Here is a 13363-nt window from a genome sequence, read left to right on the forward strand (position 1 = left end):
TGGAGCTGCTCTGAGAAGAGCAGAAGAAGGTTCCAAGTTCCCTCCCTGGCAGCATCTCCAAAATCGGGCTGAGAGAGATTCCTACCTGCAACCTTGGAGAAGCTGCTGCCAGTCTGTGCAGACAATACTGAGCTAGATAGACCAATGGTCTGACTCAGGATATGGCAGCTTCCTATGTACCTATGCCCTCATCATATCACACCTTCACAACAACCCTGTGAAGTAGACGAGGGTGAGAGGGGGGAATAAAGAAACAGCCACCTGCCTACTGTCAGAAACCCACACAGGAAATACCAAATGGGAGAACAACGTGAACCGGGGGGAAAGCCAAATACAGGCCCAAAGGAAGTTCACCAGGTCGTTGGAAAGCAAGTAAAGGTTGGGAGAGCTGAATATTTAATCACCAATTTAGAAAACCACTGTGTTGTTCCATTAAGGCATGGTCCAGATCCACTGAACAGGGAAAACGGAAGGGCACGCTTACCAGTTCTAAACCATTGTGATATTTGTTAGAGAGCCTGGAGAGGAGGTTTCTTTCTTGACCCCAGCAGCTGCAGCAGATGTGGACAGGTAAGAGAGCACAGCTCGTTCAGATGGTCTGGAGACATGGGGTTGAAGTTCTCCATCAAGGAGGCCGATGAAGCCTTACACGCCTGCCTGGTTGCCATCTCCCAGAAGAGGAGATGGGAGAAAGAAGGTCTCTCTCAATTTCATTCTCTCACTTGGAGAAACTGGAGACTATCCGTCGAATCAGAGGGGAGAAAGTATGCTCAGCGGGGAAATGCCCTTACCGTCTGTCTCTACCCTGAACGCCCCTCGTGGTCAAAAGGGTTGCTGGTGCTAATCGAAGCCATCAGGAGCTGCATCTCCAACCACATTAAACGTTTAGGGTATTTATATGCCACTTTAGAAAAAGGTTCAGTGAGAAGATGGTTCCCTGCCCCAAAGGGCTCACAATCTAAAAAGATGCAGAAGCAACTCAAGCAACAGCCACTGGGGGGATGCTGGGCTGGGCTGAACCGGGACAGTTGCTCACCTTAAGTGGCTTAGCGGGGAAACGCTTGGCTAACAAGCAGAAGGTTGCCAGTTCAAATTCCCCCTGGTACTATATCGGGCAGCAGCGATATAGGAAGGTGCTGAAAGGCCTCATCTCACACTGCGCGGGAGATGGCCATGGTCAACCCCTCCTGTATTCTACCAAAGACAACCACAGGGCCCTGCGGTCACCAGGAGTCAAAATCGACTCGACGGCACACTTTACTTTACTAAATAGAAGGAGGGGGTAAGTCAATGTATGTCTCGGCACAGTTAGCAGGGATTCGATATCCAGGTCTCCGTTTCTTGTCTTCCATTCCAAAGAATGAGCACACCTCTGCTGCATACCCCACACAATCTCCAGTCAAAATGTTTGCAGCACGTAGCAGATCCAAGGGATGTATCTGGAGATCCGGGTGTAGACGTCGGGGACATTCCAATCCCCACATCGCTTTCCGTTGAAGGAAACAATCCCCTGCACACGACGGCGGCCACACACCAGGGGCCCCCCTGAGTCACCCTGGAAAAGAGATCACATCGGGGGCATTGCAAGTGGAGCAGAGATGGGCGATCCCAGAACAACTCAGTCCCTGCCCAGCTCAGACCAACAAGGCAGGCTAGAGGCAGCTCAGCTGCCCTAAAGGACCAGAAAGGTCCCAGCTGGCTCTCAGCTGACCCCTACTGAGCGGGCAGCTGCAGTGCCACCTTCAGCCATTAGCAGTGGCGCTGCTGCAGTGCGGAAGCAAGCTGACCCCTGCAGCCTAGAACCCTTGGTCCCTTGGGGTTGTGGGGGACAGTGCACAGCAGCGGTGGAAAAGGCAAATGCTACGCTAGGGATCATTAGGAAGGGGACTGGAAATAACACGGCTAATATCATCATGCCCTTATACAAAACTATGGTGCAGCCATACCGGGAGTACTGTGTACAGTTCTGGTCGCCATATCTTAAGGAGGACATTGAAGAACTGGAAAAGGTGCAGAATCGACATTTTCAACGAGCTGTCCACCTCAACCCCAAAATCTCTCTCCTGGAACCTTTTCACAGGGGCCTTTCAAAGCCCTTTAACTTTCATCTCCTCCGGAATGGAGTGGGTACATCCACAAATCGGCTAGATTTACCCCGAAGTCCCTGTGAGTTATCGGGGAGCAGTTCACACACAATTTGGGTTTTTCACTGTGCATTAGATTGTAACCCGATTTATATCCAAGGTTTTAAAAAAATCCACTGTTGTATCATTTTTTGGGGACAGCTTCAAGTTCGCAGTAAAGCCTCTGCGTAAACTCGCAGTAAAACCTGCTGTGTGTACAAGTCCCTGGTCACAGCTCAGATCCCATCAGCGTATACTTGAAGTTGGGGTTTTTTGCCCCAATATGCATCACTTTACATTTGCTTACACTGAACCATGTTTGCCATGTTGTCGCCCACTCACCCAGTTTGGAGAGATCTTTTTGGAGCACTTCACAATTGGTTTTGGACTTCACTACCCTGAATAGTTTAGTGTCATCTGCAAATCTGGCCACCTTGCTGCTTACCCCTGCTTCTAGATCATTTATGAATAAATTAAAAAGCACCAGTCCCAATACAGATCCCTGGGGGACCCCACTTCTTACTTCCCTCCACTGTGAACACTCTCAATTTATACCTACCCTCTGTTTCCTGTCCTTTAACCAGTTACCAATCCACATAGGAACCTGTCCCCTTATCCCCAAGACTACTAAATTTAATCTTTTGGTGGGGAACTTTGTCAAAAGCTTTTTGGGAGTTCCAAGTATACGGTGTCAACCAGATCACCTTATCCACATGCCTGTTGACACTCTCAAAGAACTCCAAGAGGTTAGTGAGACCAGACTTGCCCTTGCAGAAGCCATGCTGGTTCTCCTTCAGCAAGGCCTGTTCTTCTATGTGTTTAACAATTTTGTCCTTAAATATGCTTTCCATCAATTTGCCCAACACAGAAGTTAAGCTAACTGGCCTGTGATTTCCTGGATCCCTTCTTGAAAATGAGTGTTACATTGGCTATTTTCCAGTCCCTGGTATAGAGCCTGATGGTAGGGACAAGTTACATATTTGTGGTAGGAGACCAGCAATTTCAGAACTCTTGGGTGGATGCCATCTGGCCCTGGCGATCTGTTAATTTTTAGTTTTTCAAGACAGTTTAGAATATCTTCCCTTGTCACCTCAAATTGGCCCGGTTCTTCAGCCTCTGAGCTTGAGAAGCATAGGGTATATGAGGGTATATGGTCAGTATCCTCTGCCGTGAAGACAGATGCAAAGAACTCAATCAGCTTCTCTGCAATCTCACACATGAAGTCTCCCAGTCAAATGCTTAGCAAAGGGGTCCTTTCATGCTTGCTACCACAAGACCAGCTCTGCTCCACTAGGAGAAGAGAATGTAGTCCACTAGGCCATACTGAACTAGAGAGAGCAGGGGTCTGCCTCAAAAGGGTTTTTCTGGAATTGCCTCCTTTTGTACGAATGGAACTTCAAATCTAGGGAGAAGTTCACAATTTCCTACTTCTATAATTACGGGAATGTCTCGCTCACTCACCGAGCAGAACCCACGCAGCTTGCCTTTGGCACTGGCTGCACAGATCATACCGTCAAACACCTTCCCGGCCCACGATGCATTGCATGCTCTCCTGTCAATAATGGTCGTGTTGGCTTCCATCAACTTGGTGGGGATGGTTGCAAAATTGGAGATGTCTCCCCAGCCGCTTACTCGGCACCGGACTCCAGGGCAGAGGTCGACATCAGGCCGAGGTAGATGGATGCGCTGGACGAACTGGTTGAAGATGGCTGAGCCATTCAGCTGGGAACAGAGTCCAAAATGAGAGTGGCCTTAATGTCATCTAAGCTGCATCTCCCTCTAGTGGCAGAATTGTGTATTAACAACAACAACAACAACAACTCCGGAATTGCTCAGCCGTGAAATGCACTGGGTGACTCTAGGTCACTTATCTCTCAACCTAACCTACCTTACAGGGCTGTTGTGACAATAAACATAATCACGCATGCTGCTCTGGGATCCTTGGAGGAAGGGTGTAAAAATAAATACACAGAAATAAAATCTATGGCTTTAGTATGAGAATAAAACACCCTCTTATATAACAGCCCCTCCATCCAATGCAATCCAGGCCACAGATGCTCCATGTCCTGCAGGAAATGGCCCAGAGCTCTAAGAACAGGGCTCAGCCTGGCCCTGTCCATCTATCACAGAATTGGGACCTGGGAGGTGTCTGTACGCAGATCTAGCAGGTGGAGGCAGAACTCAAAGAGGGGGACGCTGCTGAACCAGCAAAGGCTGGCAGCATCTTCCTGGAGCTCAGGCTGATCTTGATGCCCTCCTCCTGAGTAGGCCCATCAGGAGGGAGGCCCTGAGCAGCCAGGCAAGCACTTTGTCTCCAGTGCTGGAGTTTGACCTGAGTTCAGATATTGCCACTGGTTGGTGCTTAAAATTGCTGGCAGTTCTCACACACACACACACACACACACACACCCTCCCTCCCTCCCTCCCTCCAAGTCTCATAGAGCATACACGTTTGCCTAGAAATAGTTTGCAAAGGCTTGTACTGCCGCCCAGTGGTTGATTGTGCAGTTTCCCAAGGAAAACCCACAAAGGGATCTCCCAGTTGGAGAAGGGACTGCGGAGGTCTTCCAGTCCAATAGCAACAATCTCCTGGCGACACCATCTAAAACCTACCCGAGAGGTGGGAGCAGAACCCCTGCAAAGCCGTGCCTCCTGCTCCCAACCCCTTCAGGCGCCCCAGAAGGAAACCATAGTCGATGGTATTGAAAGCCTCTGAGAGATCTAGAAGGATCAACAGAGTCACACTGCCCCTGTCGGTTCCTAATTGGAGATCGTCCAGCAGGCCGACCAAGGCCGTCTCAACCCCACAGCCTGCCCGAAAGCCAGCTTGAAAATGGGTCCAGATAATCCGCTTCTTCCAAGGCTGCCTGGAGCTGAGTCACCACCACCCTCTCGATCACCTTGCCCAACCATGGGAGGTTGGAGATAGGCCTATGATTGCCCAATTCTGAGGGATCCAATGCAGGCCTCTTCGAGAGTGGTCTAATTATCAACTCCCCGAGACAAGGAGCCCTTCTGCCCCCCCAGGGAACCATGAATGACCTTAACAAGGCCCTTTTCCAATGACTTCACTGCTAGATCGTACAAGCCATGTTAGGCAACGGTTGAGAGAACAGGTGGTGAGGCAACTCTGCCGGACGTGAGCTGGCCGAAGCAATGAGGGCAGAAAAGAACTGCTTTTTTGCTGTGTGCATTGCCAGAGCATAGATCTTCAAATGTGCTCTGATTGTAATCTGTAGAATTGAAGACCAGCTGTCTACCTTGCTGCTTCAGGCCCCGTAGTTCTTCCGTCTACCAAGGGGCTAATTTAGAAGCAGGTCAGAGAGCAGACTTAGGGGCAATCGTGTCTACCACCCTAGTAAGTACATTATTCCAAGTCTGAGCCAGGGCATCAAGAGAATCGCTGGCAGAACCAACCTTAAAGCATTCTAAGGCTTCTTGGAATCCTACGGGATCCAATAGCCTTCTTGGGTGGACCATCCTAATAGGTCCTTCACTCCTGCGGAGGAGGGTAGAGGCTGTGAGTCCAACCCTAAACAGATGGTGGCCCGTCCACAGCAAATCACAGGGGTCCCCACCCACAGGACACCATCTTGATCCGAGCAAAAAACCAAATTGAGAGTGTGACCAGCAACATGTGTTGCTCCTGAGACCCCTTGGGATAGGTCCATAGTTGGCGTGGCTGCTATGAACTCTGGAGCTGATCCTGACAAATGGGTTCCAAAGTGAACATTAAAGTCCCCCAGAACTATCAGTCTGGCAGACTCCAATGGCAGCTTTGCAATTCTGCGATGGGCAGCAGGGTGAACGATCCACAACCACAATCCCAGTCGAGCCTTTGGTCTCCCGACGTAGGGGCACACGTTCCAAATAGGCCAATTCCCTGACAGGAGCCCTGGTCAGGGAGGTGTTCTCCTTGTAGACCACGGCCACTCCTCTCACCAGCTCCAGGACAGAAAGTATCCCGCCTGGAGAAGCTGAGCCCCCCCAAACTGGACCACCAGCCTCCCCCCTCCAGGTCTCTGTAATACGTACCAGGTCAGCTCCATGGTCCACAATCATATCATAGATGATTTCAGTTTTATTTTGAACTGATCTGGCATTGCACAGAAGCCAGGTTCGGTTCCGGGGGAGGTTGGTGGTACTGCTGCTCCCCAAAGCCAAAGAGCTGGCAGTGGGGCTGGAAGGGGGGAAAGCGATGACATTGCTCCTCTCCCTCCCCCTGTAACAGCCTGCTGCCCTGCTGACACCAGCTCTTCCTCTGTTCCCCACCACCACTGGAACGGCCCCAGTGAACGCCTCCCCACCTTCAGATATACCGAAACAGGTACCTGCATCATTGGCCGAGTTAATAAGGAGAGAGATTCTAGTTAATAAGGAGAGAGCTGTTGCATCTCTCCTTGGCTTGGCTTGCCCTAGACCTCAACAGGTTGGCTTGCCCTAGACCTCAGTCCCACCCCCCCACCCAAGGCTAGCCCCCTCCAGGTGGCTACACTGGTGGCCAGCCCTTCCTTCTAGCAACACACCCAGCTGGGGGGAAAGTCATTCATTCATTCAAACCCATCTCTGGGTGGTGTACAACAAATATAAGACCAATTAAAAAACAGAAATTAAAAGATTAAAACAGTTCAGAACCACAATTCTAGCTAAAAAGCTTGGGTGCGTAAGTGCATCTTAGGAGGGTTTTTAAAAGCAGTTAGATTTTAACGCAAAGGCTAGGATAAAATTATTACAGGTCAAAGAACCTCACTGCAGGAAGAAAAACCAGCACATGAGGGAGAGGACCCAGCTCAGTTCCTGTTGCACTACCTTTCTGCTTGCAGGGAAGTGAATTAAAAACAACAGGGGAAGGTGTTTTTTTTTAAAAGGTTCATGCCCACCCATAGCCGGTAGACTTTGCCTGACTCAAACCCCCCGCCCCCCAGGAACACCCCTCCTCCTTCCCCTCACCTTGAGCAAGCGGATGTCATTCTTCACGGTCTGAGCATTGTACAGCGGGTGTGCAATGGATTCCCAGACCCCAAAGATCTGCTGTGAGGGCTCTTGAGTTTTGATGGAGTGGGCACCAAGCACCACGCGAGTGGAGGAGGACCGCCTGCGTTACAAGGAGCAAGAGGTGAAAACAGCCCCTTTATGTACGGGGGAGTAAACATTTGGGGACTCCGGCTAGAGGAGGTCCCTTTGGGAATCATTATTACATAATTAGGCCAGTAGCCTGGCAGGCAGAAATTCAACTGGTGCAGCAGGAGTGGAGAGGGAGGGAGCTGGGGTGGAGAGGGAGGTTGACATGACGATAGAGGTCTATAAAATCATGCGTGGTGTGGAGAGAATGGACAGACCAACCTTTCTCCCTTTTGCAGAACACTAGAAGCAGGGGCCACCCCATGAAACGGAGTGCCAGGAAACTGAGGGCCAACAAAAGGAAGTCCTTTCCCACAAAGTGCATGATTAAACCGTGGCACTCCCTGCCACAAGATGGGGTGATGGCCACCAGCTTGGATAACTCTGAGCGGGGAGTCGAGAAAGACAAAGAACAGCTCAAGCTTTGGGCCCAGGTTATTGAAGGGAGCGCCTTCTTCTTCATGAACCCACCGCCTCTTAAGATCATTGGGGGAGCCGGGTCCTGCCTAGTGGTGACCCCAAACCAGACCATCTCTCTCTAAGGCTGCCCCTCGGCTCTGGAACACTCCCCACCACAAAACCAGAATCTCCTCATCTCTGGTTGTTTTTAAACGGCTTTTGAAAACACACCTGTTTTAGCTAGCTTTTTGTGCATGATGTTTTGCTGCTTTTAAGTTTTATTTAGGGTCATTTCAAGCAGCTGTTTTATATTGTTTTTAGGTTTCCATTTCCGTCGGGTTACATTGTAAGCCACCCTGAGATTGTATATAGGGTGGTATATACGAATGGCAGATACGTAGGATAAATAAATAAATTCACGGAGGAGAGGTCTCTCAAGGGCTACTAGTCTGGTGGCTACAGGCCACCTCCAGCCTCAGAGGCCTCTCAATACCGGTATCTGCTGGTATCTGCCTTCGGTTTCTTTTTAGGTTGTGAGCCCTTTGGCGAGAGAGAGGAGGCCATCTTATTTATGTATTACATTATTTTCTGTGTTCTTTGAGAACTTTGGTTGAAGAGCAGTATGTAAATATTCGTTGTTGTCATCGTAGACGGAGGAGGAGGAGGGCCTTGGGCCTGATCCAGCAGGCCTCTTTTGATGTTCTTATCTTCCTAATTTTTTTAATGCCCTGAACTTACTGGAGGAAGGACAGATTACCAGTAGGACAGATGGTTCATGGCGGATGCCTCCCAGCTGAGAAAGAGCGCTCCGACTGGTGGGTTGGCCAATAGGAGCAGCGTCCAGGGGTGCACATGTGCAGGAAATACAGACGAGCAGTTCACACACCCCACCTCCGTATTTCCTCTGTGTGGACCCCTCTCTCCCACACCCTTTGCCCTATACTACGGCACCACACTAACTCAGAGAAGCTGGCCTGGTGGGAGCAAGCATGACTGGTCCCCTTAGCTAAGCAGGCTCTGCCCTGGTTGCAGATGAAAGGGAGACTAGAAGTGTGAGCACCGCAAGAGATTCCCCTCTTAGGGGATGGAGCCGCTCTGGGAAGAGCAGAAGGTTCCAAGTTCCCTTCCTGGCAGCATCTCCAAGATCGGGCTGGGAGAGAGACTCCTGTCTGCCACCTTGGAGAAGCCGCTGCCAGTCTGTGAAGACAATGCTGAGCTAGATGGACCAATGGTCTGACTCAGTACATGGCAGCTTCCTATATTCCTAATAATAGGATTTTAGCGTTTGAAGGGTCCTTGGAGACCCTCTAGTCTAACCCCCTGCTCAGGGCAGGAAACTGCTGCAGCAGCCCTGACAGGTGGCCGCCCAGCCTCTGTTTGAAAACCTCCAGAGAACGAGATCCCTCCATTGCATGGGGCAGACTGTTCCACTGTCCAACAGCTCTTACAGTTAAGCAGTTCCTCCTAATGTCCAGCCAGAATCTGCATCCTTGTAATTTCAAGCCACGGGTTCTAGTCAGGAGCAACAGAGAGTCATTTACCGAGAAATAAGACAATGGGCTGCAGTCATCACCCATTTGCGCCGAATCAGGAACCCGCCACAGATGTGCTCCTTATTTACTTGGATAGAAGCCATAAAGGGCCGAGAATGGGGCATCACTTCCTTGCCCCCAATAACCCAGCTCCCCAAAGTGCCAGTGGGGAACCAAAGACCTGTGAGAGAAAAGAAACACATGGGCTGAACAGCAACGTCCCTTGACAGCTGGAAATCTCTCCCGCCTCCAGCCATTGGAATGCAATGTCTATCAAAGTTTTGGGAAAGCAACACCTCCAAGCTGAAAGGAAGGGCACAGAAGCAGTATGGAGACTGTTCTGCAGTTTGAATTTAGACCAGGGGCTGCACAACTTCAGTTCTCCAGCTGCTGGACTACAATTTCCATCATGCCTGACATTTGACCACTGTGGTTAGGGATGATGGGAGTTGTAGTCCAACAACAGCTGGAGGACTGAAGTTCTGCAGCCCTGATTTAGACAGAGAGTGTGGAGTTTAGCTGGAGTTTAGCTAAAACTGTCCCACTGGAATTATAGGTGGGATTATTATTTCACTTTAATACATACATAAATATTGTGGCTCTTTTATACTATGTGGAGGAATTGCAGTTTAGAGGTGCAGATCCAGAGAGAGAGAGAGAGAGAGAGAGAGAGAGAGAGAGAGAGAGAGAGATCTCCTTATAGTTGCAAAGGAAAACCAAGAGATTGCCTCAGAATGGAGTCAACGGTTGTAGGATGTTGTAAAGCCGTGTGAAGAAACCTTTTACAGGGGTGGGCTGGAATGGTTCTACAAGCAAGGAAGAAGGGGAAGAGACCTGAACAGGATTAACCTTGAGAAATGGTGGTACTCAGAGATATAAGTGAATTGTTACGCCAGATCTAGCTAGGGCACAGAAATATTCATAAGGGCTCACAAAGGAGGAGGAGAGGTCCTCTCCAAGAGGAGAGCTGGCCTTGTGGTCACAAGCATGACTTGTCCCCTTCGCTAAGCAGGGTCCACCCTGGTTGCATTTGAATGGGAGACTACATGTGCGCACACTAAGATATTCCCCTTAGGGGAGACCTGCTCATCTTTGCCCCCCCAGCTGTTTTTGGACTACAACTCCCATAACCCCCAGCAACAGTGGCCAATAGCCAGGGATTATGGGAGTTGTAGGCCAACATCTGCAGGAGGGCTGAAGTTCAGCAGGCCTGCCTTAGAGGATGCTGCTGTTCTGGGAAGAGCATCTAGATTCCAGGTTCCTTCTCTGGCATCTCCAAGATAGGGCTGAGAGAGACTCCTGCCTGTAACTAGAGTGTGGCTTTCAAAAGTTGGAGGAAGAAACATCAAAAACCTGCGCTACGCTGATGACACCACTCTGAGAGCTGAGAACGTGGATGATCTGCAAGCTCTAGTAATGAAAGTCAAGGAGCACAGCGAAAAAATGGGACTAGAATTAAATGTCAAGAAGACTAAACTAATGACAACGGGCACAGCAACCAGCCTCAGGATTGATCATGAAGACATTGAAGTGGTGGGTAGCTTCTGCCTTTTAGGATCGACCGTCAACAATAAAAGATCCAGCAGTCAAGAAATACGCCAAAGAGTAGCACTTGGTAGCGTTGCAATGAAGGCCTTGGAAAGGATATTGAGATGCCATGACGTGTCTACACCTACAAAGATTAGAATTGTCTGGACCATGGTTTTCTCCGTAACACTCTATGGATGCAAAAGCTGGACTTTGAAGAAGCAAGATAGAAAAAGCATGGACGCTTTTGAACTTTGGTGCTGGAGAAGACTTTTGAGGAGACCATGGCGGCCAGCCAGGAAAACAAACCAATGGATCCTAGAACAAATGAATCCAGCACTTTCACTCAAGGCACAGATAACCAGGCTCAAACTCTCATACTTTGGACACATTATGTGAAGACCCAGCTCCCCTGAGAAGTCTGGGGAAAGTTGAAGGAAAGAGAAGAAGAGGATGACCAGCAGCAAGGTGGATGGACTCAATTACGACAGCCATGAATGCACCACTGAGAGACCTTCTTCAAGGCCAAGTGGAAGGCAGATCATCATCCTGGAATCTATCCATGTGGTCGCTAAGAGTCAACACCGACTGGACGGCACTTAATCAATCAATCAATCAACTGGCAGCTCACCTGCAGGGGTGTTGTCGGAGTGCCAGGGATCCCGACTAAGTTAACTGAAGTCAAAGAAAGCAGCTAATCATGAATAATTGCAGTCCAATATTATGGAACTTAGTAATGAGCAACAGTCTGGATGTTGTCTGTTGAGTGTGGAGAAACAGCATTTTTGCAGTTGTGGGGAGAACAAAGGCACCTGGAAGGATTGAGGACACACCTCTCTCTCTCTCTCTCTGGATCTGGTGCCAGGTAGAGAAGAACAGATATGGGGTGTGAGGGAGAGAGAGAGGTGGGGGGGCAGGGAGAGCACACGCAGGTGACAGATGGTGGGAGAAAGAAAAACAAAAGCAACAGAAAGACAGAAAAGAAATGGCGTGAGAGAGAAAGACAGACAGAAAAGGGAGAAAGAGTGACAGATCATGGGAGAAAAAGCAAAAAGCAAAGAAAAAGCAAGAGTGATGGGCAGAGGTGGGGAGAGGAAAGAAGAGGTGGCCGCCCCCGTCCAGCGAGGCCTCCAGAGGAAAAGGCCAGGTTGACACTCGACACACACTCCAAAATGCTTCAAGCGAGTTTGTTTTACCTGCCTGGAGTAGGACATGAAGGAGCATCAGTCCCCCTGTGACCGGCGGCATCCAAGAGGCCTCTGCCATCTCGCCAGACCCGTTGCTAGGTTTGACACCTTTGGCCTTAAAGAAGCAGCCAGTCCCGGAAGGTTGCCTCGGGTGGGACGGACACTGGTGCCAAGCTCTGGACCCAGAAGCCGCTCTGCAGAGCAGAAGCCCAGGAGTCCTGCGTGTCCTTCCTCTTCCAGCCACGAGGCCTTGAGGAAGGAGAAGTTGCTCAAACCAGCCGCTCAGTCGGTGTGGTTTTCCCGGCTGGCGTGCCTTGAGCAACTCCTTCTCCAAGGCCTCTCGATTCAAGAGGAAGACCCGGCCGGCCGTTGGGTGGCAGCCTCTGTTGGGGCCACGGCTAAGGTGGGCGGAGGCGGCCTCTGCATATCTGAGCGGCACAAGAGCAGCCATGAACATCTCCAGGCGGGGTTTTGAGATTCACCCAGAAGTGGACCCCACTCCCTGGAGACCCTGAGCCAGTCCTGGAGGGTGGGTAACCCTCCTGGGGGTCTGCAGAATAGGATCCTCTGGGTGTGGATGGAGACTGGGATGTGGCTGTAAGACATGGTAGGAGCGTCAGTGACGGGGCTTCTAGCTACAGGCTTACCATCTCGCACGCTCTGGTCCGTGGCTCTTGTGAGCTGAATGCAGGTCAGAACCTAAGAACAGCCCTGCTGGATCAGGCCCAAGGAGGCCCATGTAGTCCAGCATCCTGTTTCCCACAGTGGCCCACCAGAAGCCACAGGCAGGAGTTGAAAGGAGCCTGCCCTCCCTCCTGCAGTTGCTCCCCTGCAACTGGGACTCAGAGGCATCCTGCCTTGGAGGCTGGAGGTGGCCTGTAGCCCTCCGACTAGTAGCCCTTGATAGATCTCTCCTCTATGAAGTTATATCCGAACCCCTCTTAAAGCCATCCAGGTTGTTGGCTGTCACCACATCTTGTGGCAGAGAATTCCACAAGTTGATTATGCGATATGTGAAAAAATACTTCTGTTGGTTGGTCCTAGATTTCCTGGCAATCAATTTCATGGGATGACCCCTGGTCTAGTGTTGTGTGAGAGGGGGAAGAACTTCTCTCTCTCTCCACTTTCTCCACACCATGCATGATTTTATAGACCTCTATCATGTCTCTCCGCAGTCATCTTTTTTCTAAACTAAATAGGCCCAAGTATTGTAGCCTTGTCTCATAAGAAAGGTGCTCTAGGCCCCTGGTCATCTTGGTTGCCCTCTTCTGCACCTTTCCCAGTTCTACAATGTCCTTTTTGAGATGTGGTGACCAGAATTGTACGCAGTACTCCAAGTGTGGCTGCACCATAGTTTTGTATAAGGGCATTATAATATTAGCAGTTTTATTTTCAATCCCCTTCCTAAAGATCCCTAGCATGGAATTGGCCTTTTTTCACAACTGCCACGACCCCAAGATCGCTCTCCTGGTCA

General features: G+C 50.1%; 1 protein-coding gene across 4 annotated transcripts in view; it reads right to left on the reverse strand.

Moving 5' to 3' along the window:
• Positions 1-3711: 3711 nt before the first annotated feature.
• The window catches only part of PIP5K1C (phosphatidylinositol-4-phosphate 5-kinase type 1 gamma), a 60901-nt gene continuing 51249 nt past the window's right edge, over positions 3712-13363 (reverse strand). For all 4 annotated transcript variants that reach the window (XM_053292669.1, XM_053292667.1, XM_053292666.1 and 1 more), the window contains 2 exons: positions 7074-7218; positions 3712-3845 (listed from right to left, as the gene is read on the reverse strand). In XM_053292669.1, the coding sequence (XP_053148644.1) occupies positions 7090-7218 (129 nt within the window). In that variant the 3' untranslated portion in view covers positions 3712-3845; positions 7074-7089. The remainder of the gene's footprint in view (positions 3846-7073; positions 7219-13363) is intronic.

Source organism: Hemicordylus capensis, chromosome 2, assembly GCF_027244095.1.
Source record: "Hemicordylus capensis ecotype Gifberg chromosome 2, rHemCap1.1.pri, whole genome shotgun sequence".
Lineage (NCBI taxonomy): Eukaryota > Metazoa > Chordata > Lepidosauria > Squamata > Cordylidae > Hemicordylus > Hemicordylus capensis.